General features: G+C 30.4%; 1 protein-coding gene across 1 annotated transcript in view; it reads left to right on the top strand.

Moving 5' to 3' along the window:
• The window catches only part of COP1 (COP1 E3 ubiquitin ligase), a 253,868-nt gene that overhangs the window by 45,974 nt on the left and 191,216 nt on the right, over positions 1 to 16,678 (top strand). The window contains 3 exon segments of the mRNA XM_074308440.1: positions 326 to 402; positions 2,701 to 2,820; positions 15,051 to 15,119. Of these exon segments, the coding sequence (XP_074164541.1) occupies positions 326 to 402; positions 2,701 to 2,820; positions 15,051 to 15,119 (266 nt within the window).

The raw sequence follows: 16,678 nt of genomic DNA, 5'->3' as shown, positions 1-16,678 counted from the left end.
CACTTTAGTGACATTGAAGAAGAGTATTGGGAAAATGGTCAACTATGTTGTTAGAGAAATAAAGAATGACATAATGTAACTTATAAACCTTAAAACCCTACATATATATATATATATATATATATATATATATATATATATATATATATATGCCACATGTTTATTAAATAGGCTTGTCTGTTCCTTAAAATGGTTAATAGTAAACAAAATAAGAGAAAAAAATCCATATTTTCTATTTCTTATGTTTTGTGCTTAGGAAATTAAAATGATTCAGCTAATAGCCAAGTCTGATACATATAAAATAATAAATTCTTTTTCTTCCCAGTGAATGAACTCATTCTCAAACAGAAGCAAAGATTTGAGGAAAAGAGGTTAAAGTTGGACCATTCAGTGAGTAGCACCGTATGTTTCAACTTTTTTTAAAACTATTTTTATAACTTATTTTGTTTTTACCTAATAGTTTAATCTTAAGGAAAATTAGAATAGTTTATCATTGATCCAACTAAAGGAAATTGTTTGGTCTCTGTAAGATTTTCTAAATAAAGTTTTAAGAATTACTTATGTATAGTATTGTTTTTATTTGTGATTCTCTGAAACAATTCATGGTAAAGTTAGGCTTCCTAGACTTTAAATTCCATGAAGAAAGTCAGTAACTATATTTTTATTTACCTTAATGCCTAATCAGTTGTGCTTTCAGTAGTAGGTGCTTACTAATAAGTATTGAACTTGATTAAAATAAATCCTTATGGGAATGAAATAAAATTTTGAAGAAAAGAGTTGGGAATTAAGAAAAAGAACAAATTAAGTGAAATATTTTTGAAAATCTGTCCAAAATTTCCTTTGTATTTGGGAAAGCTAGTCCTAAATGGATTCTCATTTACATGTAGCTCAAAGAATCTCATGATATCTTGCCAAACAGATCCTTGAAAGAACTACTTTGACTTCCCATTATCATTAACAATGATAATTGCAATAACAACTCATTTTTAAAGCATTCTTTCAAAAATAGTTATTTCTATTGTACTGTTACCATTTTTCATATATTTTACTCAGATAATCTGGTCTGCAATTAAATTAAACTTGTTTACTTCAATACAGTATGTAATTCAATACTTTCAGTATAGTTTATGAACCTAAATTAAGTTCTAATCATGCTTCTAGATGAGTAATTAATGAAATAGTATAGATTTTTAAAAACTTCCTCCTGCATTTCAGTACTAATCCTTCAGATTGTTTGATCAGAAGGTGAAAATGAATTAATATTGCACTTACTGAAAATTTTTGGCAGTGTAAGCAGTGGCACTGCTTATACTTAATGCTTATATTATCTCCTGATAATTCAGGAGAATGTACTTTCTGTAAGAGCAATGTCAACTTATCAAGGAGCAATACAATTTAAAATTTTTTTCTTTATAATGATAGAATGTCTTGCATATTATAGCCTTCTGATAAACATTTCTGTAGTGAATGCTCTACAGAGATGCATAATCTGGGAACATGTCAATTTGGATGCTATTTAAACTGGAAGTGTATAGATTTTAATTAAAATTTAAAATTTCAAAAATAATTTTTTTAGTTTTAAGAAAATATTTTATTTTTGTCCAACATAGGCTTTATTTAGATTAGTCCCAAGTCATATGAAAAATAATTTCCTCATGATTTTATTCCTCTATATTTCATTTTAGTAGAGTCTTGCATTATTTATTCTTTTGTTATGAATTTTAGTTTGAGAGAGAGGTAAAAATTTCTGTTGAGCAGAAACTTTACAACAGATCTTGTAAATATAAATATACTTCTTTATGAAATCACAATAATTAATGCTTTTTAAAAAAAAACCTCTGGGATTGAAGTGCTTATTAAGTCTAGGTCTATGCCTATTTCTAGGATGAGAGTTGGAATCTAGTTTTTGTTTTTTGCTGCTAGCAATGGTGATGGTAGTGTCTTAATTATAGACTTCTCTCTTCAGACTTTAAACTTTAGCTAAAGTAAGATTGGTATTCCATAGCTTGCCATAGGGGTAGACATACTCAAGCCAAGGCAATAGGCCTTATAAAAATAATGTTAAGTAAATGTTAACTTAAAAAATGTTAAATGAAAAAGGCTTTTATTTAAGAGGAAAGAGGTAGAAAGGCATTCTGTTGTTTAGGTCACAGACACTCCTCCTTGTCTGGCTCTGTAGGAGAGAATATCCTAGGTTCTTATAGAAAATGCTCAAGTTCAATTATCGTCTTCAAAGCAACTAAGTTTTCTTGCTGAATGTAATACAGTACTAAAGACACTTTTCATTAAAATGTAGATATTTTAAAGTAGCTTTCTTAAGTTATAGATTTAATGCATATGTAAGAGTGTTTTTGTGTTCTAGAACAATCATAATTAGCAATATATCACTATTTAAGAATCAATGACCAGTTTGATAATATTTGCATGAAGATGCAAATGAAAGAGAGTCAGGAAGATTTGTATCTGAAAGGTAGGACATATGCATGAGGTGAGGATACAAAGTTTAAATTTGATCCAGAAGGCAATGTTGAGCCATTGGCAGGAAATTAGTGGTATGGAATGTGGGGATACCATATTTTTGAAAGCAGCATAGCAAGCATAATGGGATTTTATCATTTAAAAATATAGAAGTATCGAGGATATCCTTTTTGTTAGTTGAGGATTTGTATTTCTTTTCTCTTTTCATTTCTTCTGTTTCAGAATGGCCACAGGTGGCAAATATTTCAAGATTTATTGGGAACTGATCAAGATAACCTTGATTTACCGAATGTCAACCTGATGCTGGAACTACTTGTACAAAAGAAAAAACAGCTGGAGGCAGTAAGTGGAAGGAGTTTTTGTTATTGTTGTTGTTGTCAGTCATGTATTTATTTAAACAGTTATGGGAATATTTTTAGAAGTATTAAGATGGCATTATTTAATCTACCTTCCCCCCCCCCCCCCAGTTCAGGCAGGCAAAACCTTTTCTTATTTTTATTTGCTCCTCCTTTTGAATTAAAAGGCAACAACTAAAATTCTCTCGTGGCAGGCTATTCTTTGTAGCTATAGTAAGATTGAATGCCTAAAGAGCAAATACAAAGCTATGAACTATGTTTAGTTAAGTTCTTTTTGCTGAAAATGAATGGAATAAGTAGACAGGGCAGTTGCATTCTTCATCAGTTCAGCACACTTGCGTTCTTGGTTCTACTACTGATGAACACCACATTTCAGAAGGGACATTGACAATTTGCATTTATCAGAGGTGGTTAATCTTTGTGGTGTTAGGATCTCAAAACAATGTTAGATGAAGAATTGGTTAAAGGACCTGGAAATAGGTGTTTAACTTGCAGAAGAAAAGACTGAAGAGAGGACAGGAATGTAGTCTTACAAAAGTTGTTAGATAAAAGCATGTTTAAAAAATTTTTTTTGTGATCCTAATAGATAGAAATAAGCTCAGTGAATAAAAATTAATAGAGTAATGTATTTCAACTCATCATAAGGTAGAATCTCCCAATAGTTATAAATGTCAAAAAGTTGATAACATTGCCTTTGGAGATAGTGGATTTTTTATTAAGGGTTTTGTGCAAAGGCTGGAAGACGACCTGCATGTATGTTAGTGGAGATTTTTTGGCAATATGTGTCAGACAAAATGTCTACTGAGGTACCTTCCAACAATATGAGTTTGTGTCTTAGGCACAAAATCTTTTTTTTGGTTGTAACATGTTTTAATTGTTGCTTATATACCAAATTAAAACCTTAATAAAATCTATCTCCCCCTTCCTTTCCCCAATCCCCTGGCTAAATTTTGTCCTATATAAAAATTGAGTATCTTATTTTTCATTATATATGTTCATATATGTATATATTTTCCTATTGAAAGAATTTTAATTTTAAGTGTTCACAAAAATGTATTTTGACCAATACAATAGTTAATATTAGTGGTGGGAAAATTAAGATAGAGTTAAATCTGATTTAGTGATAGCTTTTGAGAACTGCATTTTTATATGTCTGGTTAATCATATCTTCTTAATGTACTTTGAAATCTTAAAAACAAGAAATTTAAAATTTTTGTTATGAAGAAAAGCTACTTTTATTTTTAGGTTCAGAATATGGTCAATAAACATGCATCATTTTTCAGTCATTCTTTTCATCTTTTTACTTTTTAGATACATTTGGTCCCTTCCTCTTCCTTTGGCTTCTATGACACTTCTCTTTTCTCATTCTCCTCTTTCCTGTCTGACTATTCCTTTCAAACTACTATGGTAGAATATTCTTTTCTACTGCCTTTTAAATATGGCTGCTCACAAGGGTCTTTAATCTCTTTTCTCTCCATGTTTTCATAGATTGCTTCTAAATCTTCGTATTCAATCAAAATATTTCTTGAATTTAATTTTTCTATTTCCCTGAGCTAATATATTGCTCTAAACAAAGACTTCATAAATCTCTCAGTCATGTCTGTCATTGATTTTGTTCCCTCTACTTGTATCACCACTATCCTTGCTCAGACCCTTTTCTCATCTAGACCATTGTAAGCCTCCTATCTAGTTAGTTCCCTTTCCTCAAGTCTTCTCACTCCATTCTGTCCCCCACTATGATTTCAAAGCATACTTACATGTGACTACTTGCCAATGTCCAACTCAAGAAGCTCCAGTGACTTCCTGTCATCCCTGATGGGATTGAGATCAGAAGAATGTTTTTATAAACTTAAAATTATTTTGATAATTTGATTTCAATATAATTGATTTTCTTTTCAATGCAATTCACTTTATGCTTTAAAAAAGTATTTTGATATTTATAGGCTTCAACAGACTTACAAAGGGTTCATTGGTTCCGTCCTATATAAAAGTTCAAAATTCCTGCTTTGGATCAAATGCAACTTACCTGGGATTTAAAGTCATTTATGCTTCAACCTTTCTTTTCAAATGGATTACACATCCCTTTCAGTCAGGCACTCTTCTGGTCATAGTAATTTTTTCCTATTCAAGACATTTTAAACACTGCTAGTAATGCTTTCTCTCCTCATCTTCCAATCCCCATCATTCCAAGGGAATCTCTAGTTTTATTCAGAGTCCATTTTGTGTCACTAATTATATATAGTTTCTCCAAACTGCCCTTATATATATATATATTATGTATATATATATATGTATATATCTGCCACTGTATATATATCATATCGCTGTACATAGAACATAATATCACATGTTCTATAGCATCCTAAGTTACTATATTCCAGACTATACTCATCTTTCCCTTATTTCCTTATTTTTCCCTCTTTTTTTAAAAGGAACCACAGTCTTCCTGGTCACCCAGGTTTACAAACTAAGTATCAACTTGTTGGCACATTAAATAATACTGTGGGCCTGGAGTCAGGAAAGTATACCAACTTACTAGCAGTGCCAATCCGGGGCAAATCGGTGTCTTCTGTTTGACTCAGTTTTCTCAAATGTAAAATGGGAATTACTATCTTGCCTTACAGGATTGTAAGTGTATGTATTAAGGGTTTAGCATAATGCCTGGGATATGTTGCGGTTGTTAATCATTTCAGTCGTGTCCAACTCTCCATGATCCCATTGGGGGCTTTCTTGGCAAAGATACTGAAGTATTTTGCCATTTTCTTCTCTACCTCATTTTACAGGTGAGGAAACTGAAGCACAACAGGGTTAAGTGATTTATTATTAAGTTTTTGAGGCCAATTGAAAGCAGGGAGAGGAGTCTTCTGACAGGAGGGTCAGTGCTCTATCCACTGTGCCATCATACTATACCTAGCACATACTGGGCACTTAAATTCTGCCTTTTATTCTTGCCTTCTTACTGTTCCCTCCTATACATAGTCTGTTGCCAAGTACTGTTAGTTTTGTTTTCATTACATCTCTTGTATATATGCCTGTTTCTATCTTCTAACAGTGTCGCCTCCAGTTTTCTGATTGTTCTTCCTATCTCACAGCTTTCTCTATTCCATTCCTTTCTCCACTCAACTACTAAGATTGATTTTTTTAAAGTGAAAGTCTGATCATGTCTCCCCTTTATACATTAAACTCTTATAGTTCTCTTATCACTTTTGAGATCTGATATAAATATAAAATCTTCTTGGCATTCAAAGTCCTTCAGATCTGATTGCCTTTTTTTGTCTTATAAACTTACTCCATCTTTCCTTCTCACCAAATACTGTAATCCAATAGTAACTGGCTTCTTTCCTGTTTCTTGCAGAAGAAAGTTGATCTCCCTTCTCTGTGAATTTTCACTAGTTGTCCCCCATGCCCGAAATTCTCTCCCTCATTTTCGTTTTTTGACTTCTTGGCTTCCTTCAAGTCCCAGTTAAAATATTACCTTCAACAGAAAGCCTTTTCCTATCATCCATTGCTGATGTTTCCCTTTCTTGATTATTTCTAGTTTATATCATGGTTTTTTTTTTTTTTTTTTTTTGGCTTTTAGCTCCTTAAGAGCAGGGATTATCTTTTGCTTTTCTTAGTAGTCCTAATACTTAGCATTGTACCTGTTACTACATTAAAAGACATTTAGATGCTAGTTAATTGAATTCACTACCTACATCAAATATATAAAGTTTAAAAAATGAAATACTTGATATTAAGATATCAAATGAAAAAAAAATTGTAATAGCTATGTGGGAATGAATAAAAAGATAGTTTTGGATTACTCAGTAATGCCAGTTCTTAACCTTGGAGTTCTCCATCTTCTCACCCCACATCGTCAATCACTTGTCAAATCTTAAATACACAAATGAATGAATAAATGTTTAAGTGCTTACTATGTACCTACAGTTATACTAACTACTGAGGATACAGATGCAAGCAAACAAGATTGTTCTTTTCAAGAAATTTACATTCTATATGGGGCAGTAGAGGCCAGGATGGATCATTGATTTATGTAAATCTTTTTCAATATCTTTATTTCTTTCTCCTTTTCTCATAAAAATTTTGTCAGTTTAAGTTATTTTGTATTATTTATAGACACACATATATGCTTTTTTTTTTAAAAAAAATCATACTTCTATGTACTAAAGAATGTGAACATTTTGAAGGCAAGGACTTTTATATTTTTCTTGGTTTCTCTGGCACCTTACACCATGCCAATGCATTATATAGACTGTTAAATCTTTTTTTGATAGCTCTTTCTTCATTAGTATCACTTATAAACATCGGATGTTCCACAGTTTGCCACGAATAAAATAAATTTTACTATTTTATTGCCCACTTCACACGGTTCCTGAGAAATGCCCTGTAAACCTTAAAGCACTATTTCAGTATGACCTATTATCCTGAAGTATTTCAGCTTACAGATGGCATTATATCAAGTCTAGTTTCAAGTATTTGAGTCTTCAAGTTAAGATTGTCCATGCAATTTTTAGATTTGTATGCTGTTATGCAACATTGCGTAGTCATGTTTGTATTGTTGTTACTAAGTAGGAAATTAGGTTTTATTTTCTTCCCATGAAAAACACCTTGGTGACTGTCTTAATGAATAATGAATTAACTAATTGGTAGTCATTAGCAAGATGAAAAAGATGTAAAATACTTAGAAAATACCTAAAGTGAGTTATTCTTTCCTTTGTAATTGAAATTTGAATGTCTTATTTCTTTTGGGACATTTATGCTGATATCTTTAGGAAATATGTTAGCATAAGAATTATTATCCCAAACCTGTAGTTTACAAGTAGGAGTTTTGTCATCATTATCAGCATTGATTGAATCCAATTTTTAAATGGGAAGAATTTTATAAATTTGTGGTCTTATAGACATTTGAATGATAATTCATTTTAAGTAATATTAATGCTCTCTCTTTGTATGAAGCCATAAACTTTATAACATTGTAACAGTATATCTGGGCATCAGGGATTAGTAGCACAATAAACTAGCTCACAGACCTGTTTTGATATTCTTTTCAACTAGCTAGTTAGACATTCTGAGAAAAATTATTTACCCTCTTTTATTTTTCTCAATTATTTATCTTTTAAAACTTATTTTAACTTATTTTAAACTTAAGAACAGAAAAAAAAATTGCCATGTTCATAGCACAACTTGGGAGAGGATTCAATATAAAGCAATTAATTTCCATTTCAAGAAAACATATGTTATAAACACTAAACATTGTTTTCAAAGCTGCTCAGCTTTTTTTTCTCTTCTTGTTTTTTTTTTTGTCTTCTGCTGTGTTTTTTGTTTTTTTAAATTTCTGTCCCTCCCAAGCCACTCCTAGTCACTGTCCTTATAAGAGTTAGTTATATGGATTACATATACATACACATGTACACATATACATATATACACATTTAAATATATGCACATACATTGATATCTATGGATACACACATATATTTATATATACACATACATATACACGTATGTGGAACATTATATTTATTTTTACTTGTCATCTATATCTCTGTAGAAGGATAGCAACTTCTTTCATAAGTCCAAGTCTTTTCATGTTTTTCTTAGAACACAGCAATATTCTAACCCAATCACATTCTTTCTGAGAGATTGTTTTTGAAAGATTTTTTCCATTTTTCTGCATTCTTTCTATTCTTGGCTGCATAGGTTTAATTTATACGAGAAAGTTTTAATTTAACATAATCAAAATTACACTTTTTGCTTTTTATACTTAATGGTTTCATCTTATAATTTGATTTAAGGTCTGACACTACAGAATCTGCTTCCTTTATTGTGCCCTTCCTCCCCATTTCTTTGTCATTCCTGACTTTTTGCTCATTCTCAATGAACTTTTATATTTTTTTCTCAGTAAGAAATTTTTAAGGTAATTTAATTGTGATGACATTACATAAGTATATTAGTTGAGTAAAATTGTCATTTTTAAAAAATGTTGGGTTTACCTACCTATGAACAATATAAATATTCAGTTATTTAGATCTAATTTATATTTGTATGAAAAGTATGTTTGTATTTGTATAGTTTCTGTTTTGTCAAATATACTCTCAGGTATTCTGTCAAGTTATTTTAGATGGTTTAAGACAATATCGAATAATATGACTGACATAATGTAGATTCCTCATTAATCTTTTTTTTTTTATTAAATCTATTTTAGCTTTAACTTTGTCTGAAATCATGATGACTATTTCTGCTTTTTTCTTTGTTAAATTCTACTATTTTTCTCATTTATAAAACAAGTTTCACTGGATGTTCTTTATGTTTTCTTCTATCCATAAAATCCCACAATTGTAATAAATATTTATTAAGAAAGATGTCCTTTCATTGATTCCTACCATTAATTACGGGTGAAAAGACTGATTTCCATTCTTAAATGTAAAGAACATTATAAATGTAGTATATTTTCCTGTGTTATTTTTCAACAATTTAATATTATGTACCCTTAATACAATTTTTGAAAAATTTTTATTCCCGTTATCTTTGACACTGTTTTCTTATATATTTACATTTTTTCTGACCCTTTTGTCATTAGAACTAATTAATGAATTTATCTAGATAGCTAACCTGCTCAATTAGCTGCATTCTTTTTTTTTTTTTTTTTTGAGGGGGGAGGCGCTTCTCATACAAAAGGGATCAGTTTTCTTTCCTCCTTGAAGTGACTCACAAGTATTCACTTTTTTTAAATAGTCATATTCAAGTCCTATTTCTTGTGAATGCTAAGTTAAGTACATAAATGGACCTTTTAAGATAACATGGCCAGTATTTTGTCAGAGAGCTTTTTGAATATGTTTCTCAAGTGCTACATGGTTATAATATTTCTTTATGGTAAGTTTCTTAATATTTTTTATGCCATGGATCGCTTGTTCAGGCTATTGAAGCCTATAAACTCTTGGGATGATGTTTTTAAATGCCTTAAGTAAAATACTGTGCACATAATTACCAAGGTTGTCATTCATATATGCATGTGTATACACACACACATCCCCATAGATACATACATAAACATACACACAAACACACATAGTTATTAAAATGGAAAAAAAGAAAACAATTTCAGGGACTCCGTGTTAAGAAATTCTGCTCTGCAGTATGTAATAAAGTCTGTGACAGTGAACATAGCATCTTGAGACCTGCAGCAAGTCAAAATACATCATATGAAAATGGAAATATATTTTAAGTGCCAAGAAAGAAATAGTATATCTGGGTATTTTCTTTTCTTTTATATTTGGTCATCTTTTCTAACTTTCTCCCTTTTGGAGAATGACATTGGTAAACATAAAGTGGGAATTTTAATTACCACTGAGAACATTCATTGGCAAGGCAATGGATAGTGAAGAAAAAAGCCTTTGCAGCATACAAATGGAGAGTTAACCTAGAGTTTAAACTGCCTGGTTTTAATTTGCTTTTAAAAGCACAATTAACAAAGAAGAAAATCTACTTCATTTACTTATTTAACTTCTAGGTACCTCGTTTTTCTTTAATAGAGTTAAAGTTTGTTGTGTTAATTATTGTAAATATTTTAACACAATCAATAGGTTATCATCAGCCATTTGTCAATGAGTATAGTTTTGGTGCTTTTAGAAACTTACATTTTTCTTCTTTAATTGAAAAATTAGACTTACTGGGTTTCTTTATCTTGATTCAGTGTTTGTCATTTAAGATTGTCATCTCTTTCAATTTTAAAAATTATAATACTTGTGCTACTGTTTTTGTGTCTTCATTAGTACCTTAAAAATTTTACCTTCTCCCTAATGAATTCATTAATCTACAGTGATTTTGTTCCAAGTTCAAACTTAAATAGTTGATTTGTTTAACCTCAGAGGCAATTAATGATGTTTTTCTTTATTTGAGTGATGTATGGTTTAAACCATGTGAAAGATAAAGAAAATAAAAGATATTCAAAAAATGTATTAAGGGTAAAGTAAACAATATTAAAATATTGATCAATAATGCAGGGGGAATATACTATATTCATAATATTCCTTAGATTTAAGAATTGTTGAAAGACTGTGGCATATAGTCATTCATCTGTATTTGTGTTTTTCCCTTCTCTTTCTTAAAATAGATCTCTAATATATATATATATGTATATATATATATATATATATATATATATATATATATATATATATATATATATATATATTTTTTTTTTTTACTTCATTTCCCCACAGCCACCCATTTGTTATTTCTTGGAATATTTGAATAAGAATGTAGAGTTTAGTTAATTTTTCTAATTGGCTTTTTAGAAATCCATTTATTATCTTTAATTGTTCATCTTGTGTGATTAAAGATCAACTGTGGAACATGATCATTTTAAGGATTAATATTCCTTTTAGAATATCAATTATTTTTTCTGAAATTGAATTGATTCTGTACTAGTTTTATTCTTTGTAAGAATAATTGGTTACTTAGGAATTGGAAAGTTGAAACAGAAGTTAGAAAGGATTTACCATTTTCTATTATTTGTTTCTTATGAAGTAGTATAGTATAAGTCAAAGGTAGCCATATGTGGTAGATAGATTATAGGACATTGAACCAGAAGATTAGAATCCTGCTTCTTACTTTTATTAGTGCTAAAGGACAAGTCAGTTAATTATAAAGTCCTTTGGATTTCATTGATCATCAGGTCATGATGGATTTAGAACTGAACAGGATCTTAGAAGATATCCAGTCCAGCTGCTTTATTTTATAAATGAAGAAACTGAGGCACAGAAAGGAAAAGTGATTTACTTAAGATTATTGTCTGATGTTTAACCCAGACCTTCTTGACACCATGTACAGGGTTATAACCCAGGGTTTCTTAAAACTTTTTCTACTAGTAATCTCTTTTTGCCTGAGAAATTTTTAGATGACTTTGAGTATGTGGTATATAATATAGATATACAAATCAAACATTTACTGATAATCATAATCATAATTTTGAAAACTCACATTGTTATAGGATCCTATAAGGAGTCATGACTTCCAGTTTAAGAAGCTAGGCTAAATTTATCTTGCCTTCCAAGTTATAGAAAAATTAACTATATCAAGTACTTCTTTCTTCCTGTGGATAGCAAAAGATATGGGCAAACAATTTTCTAAAGAAGAATTACAAATCATCAACCACAAAAAAGATTGTTTTAAATAATTGAGGTTTGTAGCAATTTGTGATGATAAAGAATGAGAACAGTCAATTTTGAAGCAGTTATGGGAAAATAGACATATTAATATATTTTTGATGGAGCCAGGAATTGATCTAACATAATAGAAAGTAATTTGGAATTACATTAAGAAATTTACCTACCCCAAACTAATCTATTTATTTAGTGCTATACCAATCAGACTCCCAAGAAACTATTTTAATGACCTAGAAAAAATAACAACAAAATTCATATGGAAGAATAAAAGGTCGAGAATTGCAAGGGAACTAATGAAAAAAAAGTCAGAGGAAGGTGGTCTAAGTGTACCTGATTTAAAGCTATATTATAAAGCAACAATCACCAAAACCATTTGGTATTGGCTAAGAAATAAGACTAGTTGATCAGTGGCATAGTTTAGGTTCACAGGGCAAGATAGTGAATAAAAATAGCAATCTAGTGTTTGACAAACCCAAAGATCCCAAATTTTGGGATAAGAATTCATTATTTGACAAAAACTGCTGGGAAAACTGGAAATTAGTATGGCAGAAACTAGGCATGGACCCACATTTAACACCACATACTAAGATTAGATCAAAATGGGTCCAAGATTTAGGCATAAAGAACGAAATCATAAATAAATTGGAGGAACATGGGATGGTTTACCTCTCAGACTTGGGGAGGAGGAAGGAGTTTGTGTCCAAGGGAGAACTAGAGACCATTATTGATCACAAAATAGAACATTTTGATTACACCAAATTAAAAAGTTTCTGCACAAACAAAACTAATGCAAACAAGATTAGAAGGGAAGTAACAAATTGGGAAAAAAATTTTACAGTTAAAGGTTCTGATAAAGGCCTCATCTCCAAAATATACAGAGAATTGACTTTAATTTATAAGAAATCAAGCCATTCTCCAATTGATAAATGGTCAAAGGATATGAACAGACAATTTTCAGATGATGAAATTAAAACTATTTCCACTCATATGAAAGAGTGTTCCAAATCACTAATGATCAGAGAAATGAAAATTAAGACAACTCTGAGGTATCATTACACACCTGTCAGATTGGCTAAGATGACAGGAACAAATAACGATGAATGTTGGAGGGGCTGTGGGAAAACTGGGACACTGATGCATTGTTGATGGAGTTGTGAAAGAATCCAACCATTCTGGAGAGCAATCTGGAATTATGCCCAAAAAGTTATCAAAATGTGCATACCCTTTGACCCAGCCATACTACTACTGGGCTTATACCCCAAGGAACTACTAGAGAAGGGAAAGGGTCCTGTATGTGCCAAAATGTTTGTGGCAGCCCTTTTCATAGTGGCTAGAAGCTGGAAGATGAATGGATGTCCATCAATTGGAGAATGGTTGGGTAAACTATGGTATATGAATGTTATGGAATATTATTGCTCTGGAAGAAATGACCAACAGGAGAAATACAGAGAGGCATGGAGAGACTTACATCAACTGATGCTGAGTGAAACGAGCAGAACCAGAAGATCACTGTACACTTCAACAATGATACTGTACGAGGATGTATGCTGATGGAAGTGGATTTCTTCAACATAGAGAAGAGCTAATCCAATTCCAATTGATTAATGATGGACAGAACCAGCTACATCCAGAAAAGGAACACTGGGAAATGAATGTAAACTGTTATTTTTACCTTCTGAATCCAATTCTTCCTGTGCAACAAAAAATTCGGTTCTACACACATATATTGTATCTAAATTATACTGTAATATATTTAACATATATAAGACTGCTTGCCATCTGGGGGAGGGGGTTGGGGGAGGAAGGGAAAAAATCTGAATAGAAGTAAGTGCAAGGGTTAATGTTGTAAAAAATTACCCATGCATATGTACTGTCAAAAATGTTATAATTATAAAATAAAATTAAAAAAAAAAAAAAAGAAATTTACCTAAGTGCCCATGTATATCCTTTGACATAACAGATCTTGTTGCTAGACAGATACTTCAGAGAAGTTCAAGATAGAAAAATATCATTAATAGTGATATTTCTAGCAAAGTATACATATTATATAGTAACAAAGAACTGGAGACAAAAGTAGATAGGTATTGATTAGGGAGTGACTAAACGAACGTCTACAAATGTAATGGAATATTTTTATGATATAAGAAGTTAACAAAATTGAAGACTACATAAAACAAACTGAAGCAAGTGGAACCAGAAAATAGCTACAATTATGTAAATTGAAAGGACAACTAAATAAAAATAGAATGTTGTATAATTAATAACCAGTCTTGGGTCTGAAGAAGAGATGAGAAGATGTACTTCAATTTTTTGCAGAAGTTGGAGATGCTTCACGTAATTAGTTGGTGTATTTTTAAAAATAGCCAAACCAATTATTGTTACAGAAGATAGCTTTTTGGGTAGAAAAAGAATATATTTGGAAATGAAAGTGATAAAAAACTATCTGTCAAGAAAGTTAATTTTTTTTAAGGAAAGTACTTGTTTAAAAAAAAAACAGATTTTGAATTTACTATGACTTTATTCAATTAAAAAGTGGTACAATAGAGATTATGCTGAATTTAGTATCTGAGGACCTGTATCTGCTGACTTGTGGAACCTTGGACACCTCATTTCAGTTCTTTGGTTCTAGGTTTCTTCATCTGAGAACTGAAAAGTTAAATAAAGCAGATGATCTATGAGATTCCTTCTAAATCTTTAATTCTTCCATCCTTGGTAGTCACCATTTCTTAATGTGCTTCTTAATCTAGAATATGAAGATGTTGGACTCTCTTGGGCTCTTTTTGACATTAAATTCTCTGCCTTTGAATTTAGACTATTACTTTCTTGTAACCTTTGAAATAATTTTTTGAAAAGTGTTTTATAAAACTTTTTGTAAAATGAGAACATTTTCAATCAGTATATAAAATATGATACATAATTTACTTAATTGGTAGTAAACAGATTTCAAAATTTATATAAAGGTCTTTTACCCCACTCATACTGAGCTTTTTAAGAACAATAGATTCATGATGAAAAGTTTTTTCTCTTAAAATGTAATTTTCTATTATAGGAGTCACATGCTGCCCAACTACAGATCCTTATGGAATTCCTCAAGGTTGCAAGGAGAAATAAAAGAGAGGTATATCGTTTTGTGTTTGATTTTACTGAATGAGTGTTGGTGGGGTTTTTTTGTTTGTTTGTTTGTTTTTTAATATTGCTACTTTTTTTTATTTTGTAATACAGTTTCCATGTGGGCACAGTGTTAATATTTAAGTTGGAGAATTTTGAAAAAAAAAAAAAAAAAGAAATTTGAAGGCGAGATTCTTGATAATTTCATTTTTTACTTTTCAATTGATACAATTGATTGATTCTTATGGAGTGGGTTGAAAAAATTGTCAAAGATTGATTGCTAAAACCTGCACTATAATTTTGGAGCAAAGCTGAGAGTGTAAAGATAGGGTAAATATATTTTTTCACCTAAGATTGAAGTGAAGATTCAATGAATGATTTAGAATTTGTTTTGTGATCATATCTGTTAGAGATGAAAAGAGAAATAGAACACAGTGCTCAAATTTGTAGTCACTCTCAAGGAGTGTGAAAGGTATAGGAAAGAAACCAGATAAGGGCTAGACAAGTAAGAAGGTGAAATGTGAAATGCTACGGGAAATATTTTTGGAAGAAATAAAGTAAAATATCCAGAGTAGAGTAAAATGAAATCATAGTTATTCATTGATGTTTTAACCCTTGGAAATTTGAATTGTTAATGTTATGGGAGATGGTTTAAAAACTCAGATTAAAGTGATTATTCCCCTCTTTAAAGTTTGTGAAATTCAGCAAGCTTTTTTTGTGGATTTAAAAATGTGATCAAATACATAATGATGATGAAATGATGATATTACTGCTATAGAAAAAAATGATTATGTGAAGACCTGCCATGTGAAAAATTTTAAAATTTAAATCCTTTTTCAAAGTTCAGTTTTTTATATTTTAAAATTAGTTTATGAGGGATGTTTGTTCACTGTCTCTACCTTTTGAGGAGGCTATAAAGGTAAGAAATTGCTGCTTCTGTTTAAAAATTATTATTATTAAATGATTATAATTCTTTATTATTATTTTTAGAGAAGTACATTGGGGTAGAATGTTATCTTTCTTTGGGTAATGGTTTTCTAATTGAGACTTCTGAATATGTACTTTTTTACATGTTTTCTGATTTTTTAAATTTCTGAATTGTATGGTATTTTTGTTATGTGAGTGATTTCTTGCTAAAGTTGTTTAGTGAATATGCTAAGATAATTATACTTGTATCTCCATATATGAGATGAGCCATTTTCTTATTCCAATCTTAAAACTTTAGTTGCTTTTGGCTTTATTTATTTATTTTAGTAAAATAAAAATTAACTTTGATTAGGTAAAGATTTCTGTTGTTTTTAAAATTATATTTTAACCATGCAACAAAAAGGTTCAATTCTTATTACTTCTCTCCCCCTGAATTAGTAGGGAAGAAACACCAAATTTTATAGAATGTTTTCTAGAAGATGAAACAAAAGAGTCAGTAAGGAAAGTAAACAATTAGTAGCCATTTCAGTGAGGGTTAAAAAAAAATTGGTTATTGGGTTCCCCTCAAAATTACCTACTATATATTTTGAATATACTCAAGTAGCATATATGTCATTTTCTATAGTAGACTGAAATCTCTTT

Source organism: Sminthopsis crassicaudata, chromosome 4, assembly GCF_048593235.1.
Source record: "Sminthopsis crassicaudata isolate SCR6 chromosome 4, ASM4859323v1, whole genome shotgun sequence".
Taxonomy (NCBI): Eukaryota; Metazoa; Chordata; class Mammalia; order Dasyuromorphia; family Dasyuridae; genus Sminthopsis; species Sminthopsis crassicaudata.
This window is presented reverse-complemented; position numbering and strand designations above follow the sequence as displayed.